This window comes from Anoplophora glabripennis, unplaced genomic scaffold, assembly GCF_000390285.2.
Source record: "Anoplophora glabripennis isolate ALB-LARVAE unplaced genomic scaffold, Agla_2.0 scaffold984, whole genome shotgun sequence".
Lineage (NCBI taxonomy): Eukaryota > Metazoa > Arthropoda > Insecta > Coleoptera > Cerambycidae > Anoplophora > Anoplophora glabripennis.
Genome location: NW_019417061.1, coordinates 47521 through 62330, shown reverse-complemented (window position 1 = coordinate 62330; position 14810 = coordinate 47521). Strand labels below are relative to the sequence as shown.

Below are 14810 nucleotides of genomic sequence, written 5' to 3'. Positions count from 1 at the left end.
CGTGTTATTTTCAGAATAATAAAATATAAACATGAAACTCTTCGACTGGGAATTAAATTCCTTTCTTTTATTTTTCACCTCCATTGATTTATTTTAATAAGAAATTACACTGAAAAGGACGAGACACATATCTGCAAAACATAATATGCACTGCAAGCTTCTACGGCGAACGCCACGCCGCTAATATCTTATCTCGGGTGTTGAACGAGGTTAATTCCAAGAAAGTGACACAGGGGTCTTCTTGGAATTCTATCACAACAAATATCGTACGGACTGTAGACATAGTACGTAATAATAAGTACCAGTAAAAGTTCTGGCGATCAGGAGGTAAATACACATTTCAAAAACGAAAATAACCGTTCAACATTTAGCGAGATCATAGGTGCGAATAGTCTCAAGGTTTTTAATAGATGCTATGTTTACTAATGGTGGGGAAGTATCAGCTACTTCACATTTTAGTAATCTCACTATCCGCGTCATTGTACACATAACACATATCTACTTCTAATCTGAAGCTTCGCATCGATCAATTTATTCGATACATATCTAGCGCTATCCTAACGCGTGCCGGTGAACAATTTCGGTTTTTTTGGCCGTGCCTTTCATTGTCGTTCTTGCGTGTGTGAGTGAATCTGACGCTTTGTTTGATCGAGTGTATGGCACGTGTTTTTTTTGTGGCAGCCATAAGTATTGCGTATTGTGAGCATAGAGCGGCACACGGCTTGACCAGATGTAGCCTATTTCTGTTACTACAATGCGTATAACATGCTTACTAGCATAATATAGATTACTACTGCTTATTTATTTGATTGTCTCACAAAGTTTCCGATGTCTAGTAATAAATACATAATTCAAGACAAACAAAACAAAAAATAACTAAGTTTCTTTTGCTACACATGCATTTGAAATAATCTTTACGGTTACATTGGACAACGTCTTGGCCAGAGTCGACATTTCGATTTGGACGCAATGGCAAGCATTCGATTCGAATGAGATTAACTACGTTGGGTGATGCGTACACATTAAACCCAAGTGTTTAAAATTTTAAAGCACAGTGCCTTGGTCTGTGTACGCATTGCACTTTCCGAGATAACGGTTTATTGTATCCAATTTGAAACATCCCGTATGTATGGATAAATAGTTCATAATCAGACAAACAGGAAATATATTCCTTTTATATACTTTTTTACAACAATCACCATTAATCAAATCACAATCACTCGTGACAAAATCAAAATACGTATGAAATACCGAGTAAAATAGCATCGTCACGGCGAAATTAGTTATGTAAAAGATTGAACCGCTGACAAGTCTACAACCTTGTTATTTCCGTTGTAGCTGATGATACATTTTTTACTTAATTACATAACTTATAAATTGACTTTGAGTAAGTTACACAATTAAAAAACTATTTTTAATTGCATTTATCCATTTTTACAATGAGTTTTGGAATCAAATAGAATCAAGCGATTTAACGTCGTTGTTTTTTTTCTTTGGGGTTTCTTGAAAGTTGTGCCAAAAAGCCCATGATCACCCACTCCTTGTACCAGTACCAGTACCAGCCCTGCAATGCTGGTTGTCTAAGCTCAGTAGTCACGTGGCTTGTAAACATCTATGAAGGCTCTGTATGATATCTTCGATTTCTTTTTGTGCATCTGTAACTATTTGTTGTGTTACTTAGTGTGAGTTTATTTTGATGGACCGTAATCTTCCCTACAGCACATTAATTAAAAAAATTGACTGCAATATAAAATTAACGAATAAATTTGAAGTGAAAAATACATATTTTAATTTTTTATGTTTTAAATAAAATAAACACTTATAACCAATTCAAAATGAATTTCAAAGCAGTGAATTGTCTGCAAGAAGCCGCAACCCTCAACGCTCAACATTGAGTCTATCTATACGGTAGATGTAAATGCCTACGCACGGCCGAAAACCATTGCCGGGTGAGAATAGCAAAGGGAACAGGAAGCAGAAGAAATAATTTTAAAAAGATATTTTAAAATTTCTTTGACGTATCGTACTAAACAATTCACTAAACTTTTTTCACTCATATTTCACATAAAAAGTTAAGAGTTATATAGTATTCTTATTTGAGGAGCCTAATAAATGACAAGAGAAAAATATAAAATAGTGGCAGTAAATGCCACCTAGACGGCAACTTTCTTGAAATCTATTTACCAGGTGTTTATTCGAAATGCATATATTATATATTTGTAAACAGCAATTTGCCCTGGTATTTAAAAATCCTCTAGATGTATGAATAAAATTAAATCCAAAATTACACGTTTAGTGGCATTTGTTGGCGCCTGTGTGTTATAAAAATGGGTTATTATTATTGATATTAATAAATTCCAGAAAATAATCATTTACATAAGTCGTTCATAATTCATGTAAAAATTATGACGGCCTCCACATAATCAAGGCGGTTAGATGTTTTTCTGCTTCTGTGTTAAGAAATTGAAAATGTTTTCACGGCAATTGAGTAGCTAATGTTTTGACAAAATTTAATTTTATTATACGCGATTCGATTTGCATGTTCTTTATTCTTGAGTTTATATAAGATGTTTAATAACATACGTATTTTTGTTTTACGCAATACCTGTGTTTATAAACTAAGTTGATTTGTAATATTGCAAGTTTCAGTGCTTGATAGTATAAAATTAACCCTAAGAACATAAAGAAATGTTTTTGTGAAGACATTTGAAAATTCGTTTAAAAATATAAAAAGAGACATTTTCACTAAGAAAACAGCAGAGTAACCTAGATTGTACAAAGTCTGAAGGTGATTTTGGGGCACATTTTTAGAAAATAACGAAGCCTTTTCACTGATACTGGAGATATTGTCTGAAATTATAAAAATAATGTCATAAAAGGTTTATTTATTTCTTTTGCACAAGCAGCAAAATACCCAAATGATTAGAGAAAATAATGCACAGGGAATATGTTAATCTAAGTAATTCTGCACCTTTTCCAAACATTTATTAGAAATAATAAAAAATCAGGAAACGGTAAAAATTTAAACAAATGAACTAAAAAATTAACTTATTCAACAATTCGGACACAGGATATATTTCAGGTTATTTTTATTCTAAGGGGAGATTTTATGTAGTTGTAGTATGTATGTATGTTATGTAGTTGTCAGAATATATTCTGACCACATTATGACGAATTAATTTTTTCCATCAACGCACTTAAGCTAATGTGAATAGCATTTCTGCAGTTACCTTGGAAATTGTTTCCTGTGTTATGGCATCATTAGTTAAATTCTGCGAATCTTTGCAACAAATTCATTATCTAAATATTAATTATTAATTATGTACAAATAAATAAATATTCTTAAATATTTAAGTTCGAAGAAATCGTCAATGCTTTTAATTTTTCTTCTATATTATAAATTAAATGTTTCATTAAATTCCTAATAACAAAATAAATACATAAATGAATAAATATAAATATCAATGAAAATTGCACCAAAATGTTATTTTTTGCGGTCTGAAAAAAAAAATAGTTATTAGCTAAAATCATATCACATCTAGCTACTATAAAATCTAAAACCATTTTACTTAACTTTTAATCAAATAAATTCATTAAGATATTTATAATGATACCTGCAACCTTGTTTTACAAGACAATTTTTTTATGCAAAATTTCTGTATACATTTGCTGTAAGAAATATTATTCTAATATGTGAAAGTAGATTTAATAACAGTCGAAAAATTTAATATTAATTTTTTATATAAAATCTAAAAAATTGAAAAATTTATTTGTTTTTCAAAACAATTATTAAATATACCCACAGTAAAATCAGCTCAACAAAATTTCAGTTTAAGATTATATCTTAATATATATGTTTCATTTATCATTTTCAATTCTCTCTGTTCAACTTTTGAACTTTTTTTAAAATTTTCCTTATCTAGCCAAGATTTAGAATAGCAAGAACGTTATAACCGCTTTTGAAAGTATCATAACATATACGCATCGTCAATCACAAACTTTGGGTCATTTTGTTAATATTTTTATTTTCAATATTTAAGACTGACGATGGCGTTTTATAGACAAGAAATCGCACTTGTAGTAAGACAATAATAGAACAAGTACCTAGATCCATCCAGGAAGTGACGAAGAGTAACGTTAAACTAACCTTTAATTTTTCGTATTGAAATATCAGGGACAACGTGTAAACATCAGAAAATGTACCTTTCCTGTTTTGCGTATTATGTTAATAGCTTCCTAAAAGCATTCTGCAGTGTGTGATTATGTTTATAGTACAGTACGCTATTTTCTGTATGTTCAACAGGCGCGTAAAATTCAAGAAACGTAAGATAAACGTGCGAGGTAAAAATATGTTTTTTCCCTTATTTTGAATGTATTGGCGGTTGTCTTATATCCTGAAGAATACTTATATAACTGGTACAGTGAAGATTTTCTAAAATGCTGGAGGAAAAATTGAGCCCCCCTTAAAGAATAAGTTACACATATTCTACATACGTGTTTCTCATTGCAGTTTCTTTAAGTCCGGCATAACACAAGTTATCGCTATAAGTAGGGCTGTCAGAACTGAGCCGCGGGCGTACGCATTATTTATTAAAAAAGCAACAAATTAAATTGTCTAAAATACACCACCACAAACACCAACGGATAGCGACCAATTACGCAACATCCGTATAATAACAAAGGCAACAGTATACTAATGTTACGAGAACATGGAAGGTGTTCTGAGGCAGCGGCTCATTGTCAGACAGGTCTCGGTCGACCCACCAGGCACGCCATTGAATTGTGGCTCTCTCTAACAGCCCTGGTAGTAGTAGTAGTAAAATTTGGTACTGCATTTATCCAATAAATTCGCCAGTTTACTGTGACATGTAAAAAATTGCTGAAAACATATCGAATTGTGGCAATTTCTTAGCCAATTTGTTGGATAATATATTGGGTTAATAACTGATAATTGTAGTAAGCACAAAATTAGCTTGGTTATTATGAGAAAACAATTTCGTATTTAGTATGCGTTGCACGTGATACTAGTTAGGTATGTTAAAAACCTTTAAACACGACAGTTTATACTGAATGTAAGTAATTATGTACTTGACACCAGTATTTCTAATGTCAGTCATTCTATAGATCATTTAGATCTCTAAAGGGGAAATAATAATATATTACCGCTTGGGTTCAGTGCAATTTTTAATTCAGAGGCGAACAATCGCCCTATGCATTAAAAGACACTTTAGTTCGAGGAAAATGGATTTCAATTTTCTACTGCAGTTACCAGTACAGCGGAATATTTTTTGTGGGCATTCGAATCTAATTAAATTTCACCCTTTTGCTAAATTTGTATTGTTCTAAAAGTTTTTCTTACATTTTAAATCACCTTTACTCTTATCCATAAGTTAATACGAAGAAAATAGATGTCTAAAACTGTTGCTTCGCGGAACTACAATCAGATGGCCGTATCTCATTAGACACTGATGTCTAAAATAATTAATGGTAGAAAATTAGCAAAAAGATTAATTTAATTAACTAGAATGTCCTTAAATACAAGGCTGTTTGTTAGTAATTGACAACTGCGGTAGAAAATTAAAATCCATTTCTCAGTAATGCAGTTCTTTACCAACATGTAACAAATATATTTTTTTTTACAGTGGTATTGTATTTCATAAAACACCTGTGCTATCAAAATATCTACCAACAAAAAGATACAGTAAGGAGCAAAAATCTTTTCCAGTATTCCTAGCCTAACTCTACGTTTAGATAAAATATTTAAAAAATTAAGTTTTTCTGTCTTAATCATCAGTGACCAAAAATGACGTCTAATGATGAACTATCATTGCCACAGCATTGTACTGCAAGAGAACAGTTTTGTCCGAATTTCATTCATGCTTGACTTCAAGCCCAGTTCAAGCTCCGTCTATGCTACCCACCGCAAGCAAGTCATCTAGACTGAACAAACCAAGCTGGCCGCCTGACTTATGCGTATGTAGCAGGCTTTAAACTTCGAATCGTATACAATATACATGTACACTTTATTATTTTCTCATACCTGCGGGCCATTCCTTTCTTTAACGAACTAATGATTGTGTTTATGTAAGTTGTAATTACTGAGAATTAATTATGACGATTGTGCCGCGTTTATAGAGAAAATTAATAAATAAATGGCAGAACAAAACAATTACCCAGCAATTTGCAAACATGTGCTTTGTTTTAAATGTACTTACAATAGCACCCAACGACCTTGCCAAGAATGAAATACAGAATTGTTCAAGATATATGTATGTAATTGGATTTCATTCTAACGATACATTTGAAGAATGCGTACTATAAAAGTGTTAGGATCGCGACTTCTGTTAATGTTTTACTTATTTTACAATATGAGATATTAACCATAATTGGTGGTAGTTTTAAGGATTAAACTGATTCTTAAATAAAGATAGTCGGTGTCAATTAAAATTTACCATTAATATTGATTAATAATAATCATTTTCATATTTCCCAAGTCATTGATTATTATTATTATGTAAAAATGCAGTAGGTGTGTTTTTTATCATTTTAATGATTTATCGTAATTGTAAAAGTAGGTATTAATATTTTTCTACTGCTTAACAGTATTTCTTCTACGTAGTTTTTATTAAACATGTAGTTATTGATGTGCATTGGACAGTGTACCTAGCAAAAAAAGTCCGCAAATATAAAAGGGTCAACAATTTCCGGGTTGGTTGCCACGTTTCGTTTAAACTTCTCGACGTTTCGACAAATACCAGTATATCGTTCTCTTTTTCAGAAGTAACTCAGAAACTGTTTTCCATTGACAACTGCTTGCAAATCAAGCTAAAATATAATACAGGTGTAACTCAGTAACGGCTAATGAAAAATGAAAGTGGTCCTATTTTGATAACAGAATTATTTAGGAGATAATTTTTAGGTCCACATAGTAAACTTCTGCGATAAAAAACAAACATTCTTTCGTCTCTTATTGTTATTATACAGGGCGATTCGTCATACCGCCATTAATTTTAGGGAAACATAGGGAAAACTAAAAAATACGAATACGCGATTAAAGAAATATTAAAATGCATATTTACGCTGAAAAACAGACATATTTTCCTTTTTTCCCTTTTCGGACCGCGCCTGTTTATCGAAAGTGAATTCGGTCACTAACCTAGTTTTTACAGTGTTTTTAATAGTGAAACAGACCCTTTTAAATTGACACATGAATTTATATATTTTTTTCATTTTAAATATTAACAAATACATATTTATTTGTTAATAAAAACAAATATATAGTGATAATAATTGTTGTCGAATGTTAGGTTATTTTGTATTTTTAATATTGTTGACGTTTTCACTATGTTTTATAATTGAAAATGAGTTTTTAGTATTATATTCAATTAATTATTCAGCTTGTACTTGTAGTACGTATACCTTATTACTTATTGCTATTCATAGAGTAGTATGGTACCTACCTTTTAAAAGTGCTAGAACGGCGAAAAAACACTCACTCATTCGTTCATAGCACTTTGTTAAGTTGGGTCGTTGCACTTTGATTTTGAAACCAATTGCAAAGTTCGAGACGACTGCGAAAATCAACTGTTTCGCTTCAACGTCCGAACGCTTTGTAGTCCGCCGATACGTTCCCGTAGGACGCCGAGTTTAAGGGGTAATTTGCTTATTTTTTAAAAGGTTGAGTACGTTTATTTTTTCGACTTTCTGTATTTATTAGGCCTTCCGAATATGTGGTTAAAACTAATGACATTATGACTAAATCACCCTGTATACCTCAAACTAACATAAAAAATTCAGATAAGTTGACCAAAATTGCGATGTAGAGGCCCATTTAATTGGGTTAATATTATGTCGGTATGTGTTTTCGTATTATTTGTGTTTAGAGATCATTTTTAGATTTTGGTGGTGTAATTTTGTTCCAGTTGCTTCCCGCAGTATCAGCAATCTTGTCTGTGTCTATTATTTATATAGATTAGAAGAACATTATTTCAATGCGATGATTAAAAAAAATAATAATTTATTTGAAGTAGTAACCTCACATGTCTACACATTTTAAACTTCTTTAGGACAGACATTTAAATTACATTAGAAAATTCTGTTAAAATTATATCATATATCAAAACGAACATTATAGGACCTCTTGGGTTTCTAAACAATATCCAGATATAAAAAGTTTTAATTAGTCTTAACTTGACAAATGGTGCAACTTTTTATTCTGCCACACTTCAATTGGTTGGCCAATTTTGGAATCGTGGTAATGTAGGTGGAAAATAACTCATTCAAACTTTATTTTTTGATATACTATACGATGCAGCGCGCTTCTTAAAAATAAATTGTCTCACGAAATGAAAACGAAAAACACTTCTGTTAACACAATATTCCCTGGCAATGATCGAACGACATAGATCACTATATTTATATTAGCTTTTCTAAACTGTCTAATAAAAATAACATACGACTATACTTATTTGTGGTCGCAATATTTATGTTATATAAACGGGCCAATATAAATAATATCACCTTGTATACATGTGTAGGAGCTTTCAAATTCTTGTTTAGTGGATGAGACATAACAAAACACTAAAGAGTTCATAGTGTTCTATAAATAATATTGTGGCAAATATCGCAGGTGCCTACGATTATTTTAGTTCGTCCGATGCAGATGTGAGTGTTATGTCATCTTTTTTACTCTAATGCAGACTCAGACGTTTAGAAGTCGACGAAAATAGTATTGCTGGAGGAATTTGACTCATACAGGGAGGATAAATATGGAGCAGTGTATATGTATATTCTTTCAGTTGTCACCAAGCCTAGCAATTATTATTTTAAACATATTTGTTCATGCCAGAATACAAGACAACTTTCTACCTCCTTATATGGGTCTTCTTTAATTTTTAGTGAGACGGAATCAATTAAATTGGCAATGTTGCACAAAATTTTATGAAAAGTTCAATGCTATGTATTTCAGGTTCCTCAATCGCTTTCTGGGAATGGCCTGTTTCTTTAATATTAAATTATTTCTAAACTATTGGCCTGAATAGTACATATGTACAAGGGAATCTTAAATGTGTACGCATATTTTAAACAGCAGTACAACAACAGGGAAGAATATATAATTTTTTTTTGCGAAAAAATTAAGGAATAAAAACATGATTTGTTGAGAACCGCTGATTTCATTAATATTTATACATAATTACTATTATTTATTATACTATCCATTATATCTAAACGAGATATCAACTACTATGTAGTATTGACGGCTCGGCTCGATTGACGGTGTTAAACAGAACTCTTAAACTCTTAACTTTTTATATAGAATAATAAAGAAAAAATTAAATAAAGAAAAATCTTATATGCTTCGTCAAAATGTTTTACACTAATGCCAATTTTGCGTACAATGCCCTTAAATTACGAATTAATATACTTTAATGCTTTAGTGATGCATACCAATGCACTCTAATGCACGGTAACATCCTTGCACTTTCCATTAATGCCGTGTGATTACCTATCTTAAAACATGGGCGTCTGTATGGGGGGATAGGGGGGCCGTGACCCCCTGAGATTTAATCTTCTCATGTTCAAGGTTGAGCTTATAACACAAAAATTTAAATAAAAAAATCTTGTTGACAGATTTTTTATTTGATCTCTTTTCTTTTTATAAAACTGTTTCATTTATTAGTTTTGTCTCATTCGTCGTTTTCATCACTGACAACAGAATTAATGTATACCTATAAATGCTAAACAATTTCCATCCGAGAACAATAATGGCTATCGAATGTTTTAATTTAATAAACATTACTTGTGAACCCAGCATTATAATACCTACTGAACATTAATAGAATTAGCGGATGATCAGATAGAGTTCTCTTGTTACATTTTTTAATAATTATTATTATTATTTATTTACAAAATGTAAAATGTTTAGACGTAATCCTGTGATTATTGTTAAATTTATTTAGTTTTTGTGCATTAAAAAATGTGAATTTAATATTTGTTATCTTGTTTAATACACTGTATAGGTAGGTAAATAGTAGGTAGTAGATAGTAGGTAAATAACTCTTTTTATACCTATCTTTATTTATAAAGAAGTTTTAGACAGCCAGTGTCTGGAAAATGCTAGGAAAATAGAAATGAAACTTGGTGCATAATGGTAGATGTTCTTTATTATCAATTTTCTTTCCAGTTTTGTATTAATGAGATTATGGGTTTTCTTGGACAATAGCAGAAATGCTGAATGTTGAATAAAAATCATTCCTCGTATTTTCAGACGTATGATGGGGAAATGCAATTTAAAATATATTATTTCTACATTTATTTTATTAACTAAACTTAACATAAATTCAATAAATTAAAATTAAGTCGAGAACTTCAAGAATAGGTAGGTATCTTAGTTCCCGTCTTAAATTTAGTTTATTAAATTTATTACGTTTTATTTTCCATCATAATTTGTATTGTAACAAGGCTTTTGAATATGTAATAATAAAGGGGTGTTTGTTCTATTTAAAATATTGAAGTTGATTTCACGTGACAAAATAATAAAATAAAATTGGATTAATTGGTCGATTGCAATATAAACCAACAAATTGCATTTCCATTACTTCTATTAATGCTTTTGAGAGAAGAAAGGTATTGCCTGTCTAAAATTTCGTGTAATATATATGTTTTAAGCTTCTCCTAAAAACACATCCACAATTTCGATTTGTACCCCCCTGAGAAATATTTCTGCGGACGCCCATGTCTTAAAATGTCACCAGTTGCGCTTTTAAATTACACTTAAAAAGACGAATTATCATTATTTTCTCTATTCTTATTAGTGTTTCATGATTAAAATTGCAACCACAATCTTCATATTTTGACAAGAAAAACTAGGAGTATGTACATGAAATATATGCGTTTTAAGTTTTCTTAAAGATATTTTAACAGGTGAAAATGAACTTCTACATATCTAGGTTTTAGGATCATTAACATATTTTTAACGGATAAGAAAAAGATATCTAACAATTTCTTTAATTATGTTAGCGGTTTCATGAGTAATATAAAAAATGTTTACAAGCCACGTGACCGACGAGCGTAGACAACCATCATTGCAGCGCTAGTACTGGTAACGAGAAATCTCTAAATATTGGCGAGACCAACATTAACGATTCATTTACGTTGAACAATGACAAACCGTTACGTTTATGCTTGAGATAATGCGGTCGCTGATTGATTGAATATTGTGAATATCGTGAAAAATTGCAGAAATCACTAGCCGGTAAATTTTGATCTTATTGTTTTAATTTTACCCGAAAATTGCCAACGTGACTGTTCCAAACAAAATTACTGGTCGTGTGGCTTTATGAAGGCTGTGTATTTGTTTACATCATTAAATCAGAATTTGTATAGGTAAATATAATAATTTGTCATAAATTATTAAACAAAGTTTATCATTTGAATCGTATTTAACAATTTTTATACTGGTGTAAATTTTGTAAGATAAGTCTTTCTTCTCGTTTTCATCCATTATCATTAGGATCTATTTAAAAAAAAGCGGAATCACGAAATATGGGAAATGTTTTCGAAGAAATCACGATTTTTTCGCAACAAACAAAACCCGGAGAAATGATATGTTAACCCGGAGCCCGAAGATGTACCATCAAACCCCGAAGACTCCGGCTCAAACCCGGAGTTCCATAGAAAATATAGGTACGTTAGTACTATATATATTTTCTATGCCGGAGTTCTGGCAACCCTAATTATCATGTACATGTCCTGTCTAGATTAGTGTTGTTTTATTTTATAACTTCCAATGGTTGAATACCTCAATAACTAACGTAACTATTTTTTACAAAAATTTAATTATCAGCATTTTATCACCGAATCGTTATTTCTTTTAAGCAAATGCTTCTGGTGTCATTAAACAAAAATCATGATAAATTATTACAAATTCTGTCGGTAAATTCTTAAATAATTACAGTTATTATAACCGAAAACAAATGAATATTTAATGATCATGTTTAAGCTTATTTCTACACAAAATTTACAACTTCGTGGCGCCAAATAATTTCATATTAGTTATAACATGATTACTTCGTTATTTATGAAGACGTCGGAGTAAATGAATAAATTTCATGCCATTTGGGACGAGAATAAGGATATTAAAAGTACAAATAAAAATGTAGAAATAATAATGCACAGCGTGTGGACCTATTTATGTATTGAATATACCTATATATGGATGATAAAACAGAGAAAAAACTGGTCAAAGGCCTATGAATCAACGACATTAGTAGTTCCTATTATAAGAAAAAAACTGTCGTTTATTAAGAACTTTTGATAAAATTTGCATTTTCTTAATTGCCATTATACAAACAGAAAAAAACAATTTATGTTCTAGTAATTGAGACTAATGTAGGTAGGTTCACCTTGTTATTTTTTTAATGTCAAATGTCATAGCCATATTATTTCGTGTGTATTGGAAAAACGTTTATTTTTTGTCTTTGCTTATTTTTTCACCGATAGGTACAAATAGTTGCCACTATTTTTCAGTAATTATTGCCACTTTAAAGAGAAAGTGAAAAATACTGGATATTTTAGAGACCTTAGACATATACCTATCACCCGATAGGTATAATTTATATCTCAAACAATTAATAATAAAAATAATAATAAAATTTTGGAATTTATTATAGTAACCGCCCCTAATGTCAATTACTGGGTTACCCTAAACTGAAAAATCACTTCAGATTTAAAAAAGTGATGTCCTAAGTTTAGATTCAGGTATTCTGTATTGTCTATTAGTAATATATCCTGATTTCATGAATTATTGTGGCACAATTAGTTATTCTAACGCCAGTGGGTTTTGGGATAAAAAGTTTTACGGCAATTACCCACCTGGCGAATTTGATCATTAATTTTCTTAGACATCAATTTTAGTAGGTACGTAGATACATTACATGTTTACTAACGTGGTTCATAGGTCAGTGTTGCAAATGAAACAGCTTGCTGAAGGCTAACATTTCATACCTTAATTTCAAAAACTAATTGAGCAAAACGGATAATACATAGGTAGGTACCTAGTTGCCTTATAAATAGGTTATTTGTTTTTATCTTTTTTAATGACATACATCTTGATTAGACGCGTGATACGATACGGCTTATTTTTCGCCGTTGTTGGTCTTTTATTACTTACGAAGGTGGATATTATATTTCATACATATTTAGAAAACGTTATAGAGCTGTTTAAATTGAAAGGTAATAACAGGTATATTTAGAAACACATGATCACTGGATACCTGATGCCCCGAGGGTTTTGGCGTTTCAAATTACGTAGGTACCCGTGAAGTAACACAAGTAATTATTAAGGCCAATTGGCCAGTATTGCGTTAATGCTACAGCAGTCTTATCTATTTTGAATAAAAATATGTATGTAAATATGTAGATAAACTAAAACCTTTTAATTACTACACCATTTACGGTTTTTAAAACGTATCTCTATCTTGTATGTCACGGTTTTAGTCAGTTACTGAATCTGGTGAGAGGTGAGACTTTGCCTAAATTAACTGCCACAAAGCATCTTTTTAGGTAGATATCTTATTTTTTTTTTGATATGATAACGTATCGTTTCTTCTTCATTTCATAATATAATTTTTGAGATTGTTAAATGAATACCTAAATTTTTTTACTATAGGTACTCGAGTTCGAAATTCATTCAATCTAGTTTTATTAATTATGATTCTTTCAGTTTTATTTCTCTATACGTATAATTTTGAGACTAATATGAATACACTTCTTCATATTATATTTACATATAATCAAATGTATTCAAGTACATAGTTACATCATACAATTTAACATATAAACAAATTTAAAACGATAATCCCCACTACGAGGTCAAAATATTTGTGTAAATACTTTTTTAAACGATTTTAACACATACCATTCTGTTTTTTGACTCGTTTCTTGCCATTTCTCTTTCCAGGAGGAGTCATATTTGGTATATCCTCAAAGATAATATCACAATAAGAATCAGTTGTACTGTTCGAAAGCACTATAACCTACTATCACAGATTTGTAATTTGTACGAATAAATATTACTGAGTTTACAAACAGAAGTTCACATCATTATTCCCCGGTTATTAATAAATTAACACATGTGCACTTTTCCCGCCTATTAAAAGAAAATACAATCCTTCCAAGCCAACTTCATAACACGCTAAATATAAGTAGGCGTTCTCGATACACATCATCCTCATTCATTTGTTATTCACCTGCGACGTGCTAGATCGCGATTCAGGCTGACTGAGCGGCTTACGCTCATGCTCTCTCGATTAGAACGTAACAACTGGTTACCCGTAAGGAGATTACAGGTTGTTATAGCTATGGCTGTGAAAAAACAAGCAAGCAAGCAGCGTTTGAGTCAGACACTTTAGTGGGGTGGGGGCAGATCTCTATTGTTACTGCACGCTAGGATGCTGGGCGGTCAGGCAACTGGATGTTCGTGTACGAGGAGGTGTGAAATATTTAGGCGAACCTGGCAGTTTCTAGTTTTCGAATAGGCAGTGACAGGTTATTTGTTTCCAATTTAAAGTATGCTCATATTTTATGGTAGTGTGAAAAATTTTAAAATATTATGACCTCGATTATTTACAAATGAGAAGTACGAGTTTAGATGTTATTTTCCGTACTAAAAAAACAAGGGTAATTATTTACTATAGTGGCACCCTCTCCAATTTTCACAAAATTTTGTCTACCCCCCTATTTTCGATGGTGCTGAACACGAATCTGAATTTTTTTTTGTGCGGTCGAACCCAGTTTTTGAGAAAAAATTC

At 31.1% G+C, this 14810-nt stretch overlaps 1 protein-coding gene across 1 annotated transcript in view; it reads right to left on the bottom strand.

The window, feature by feature from the left end:
* The window catches only part of LOC108915110 (bone morphogenetic protein receptor type-1B), a 72004-nt gene extending 57669 nt beyond the window's left edge, over nt 1-14335 (bottom strand). The window contains exon 1 of the mRNA XM_018721073.2: nt 13919-14335. Coding sequence (XP_018576589.1) covers nt 13919-13970 — 52 coding nt within the window. The 5' untranslated portion in view covers nt 13971-14335. The remainder of the gene's footprint in view (nt 1-13918) is intronic.
* Between the last annotated feature and the right edge of the window lie 475 nt (nt 14336-14810).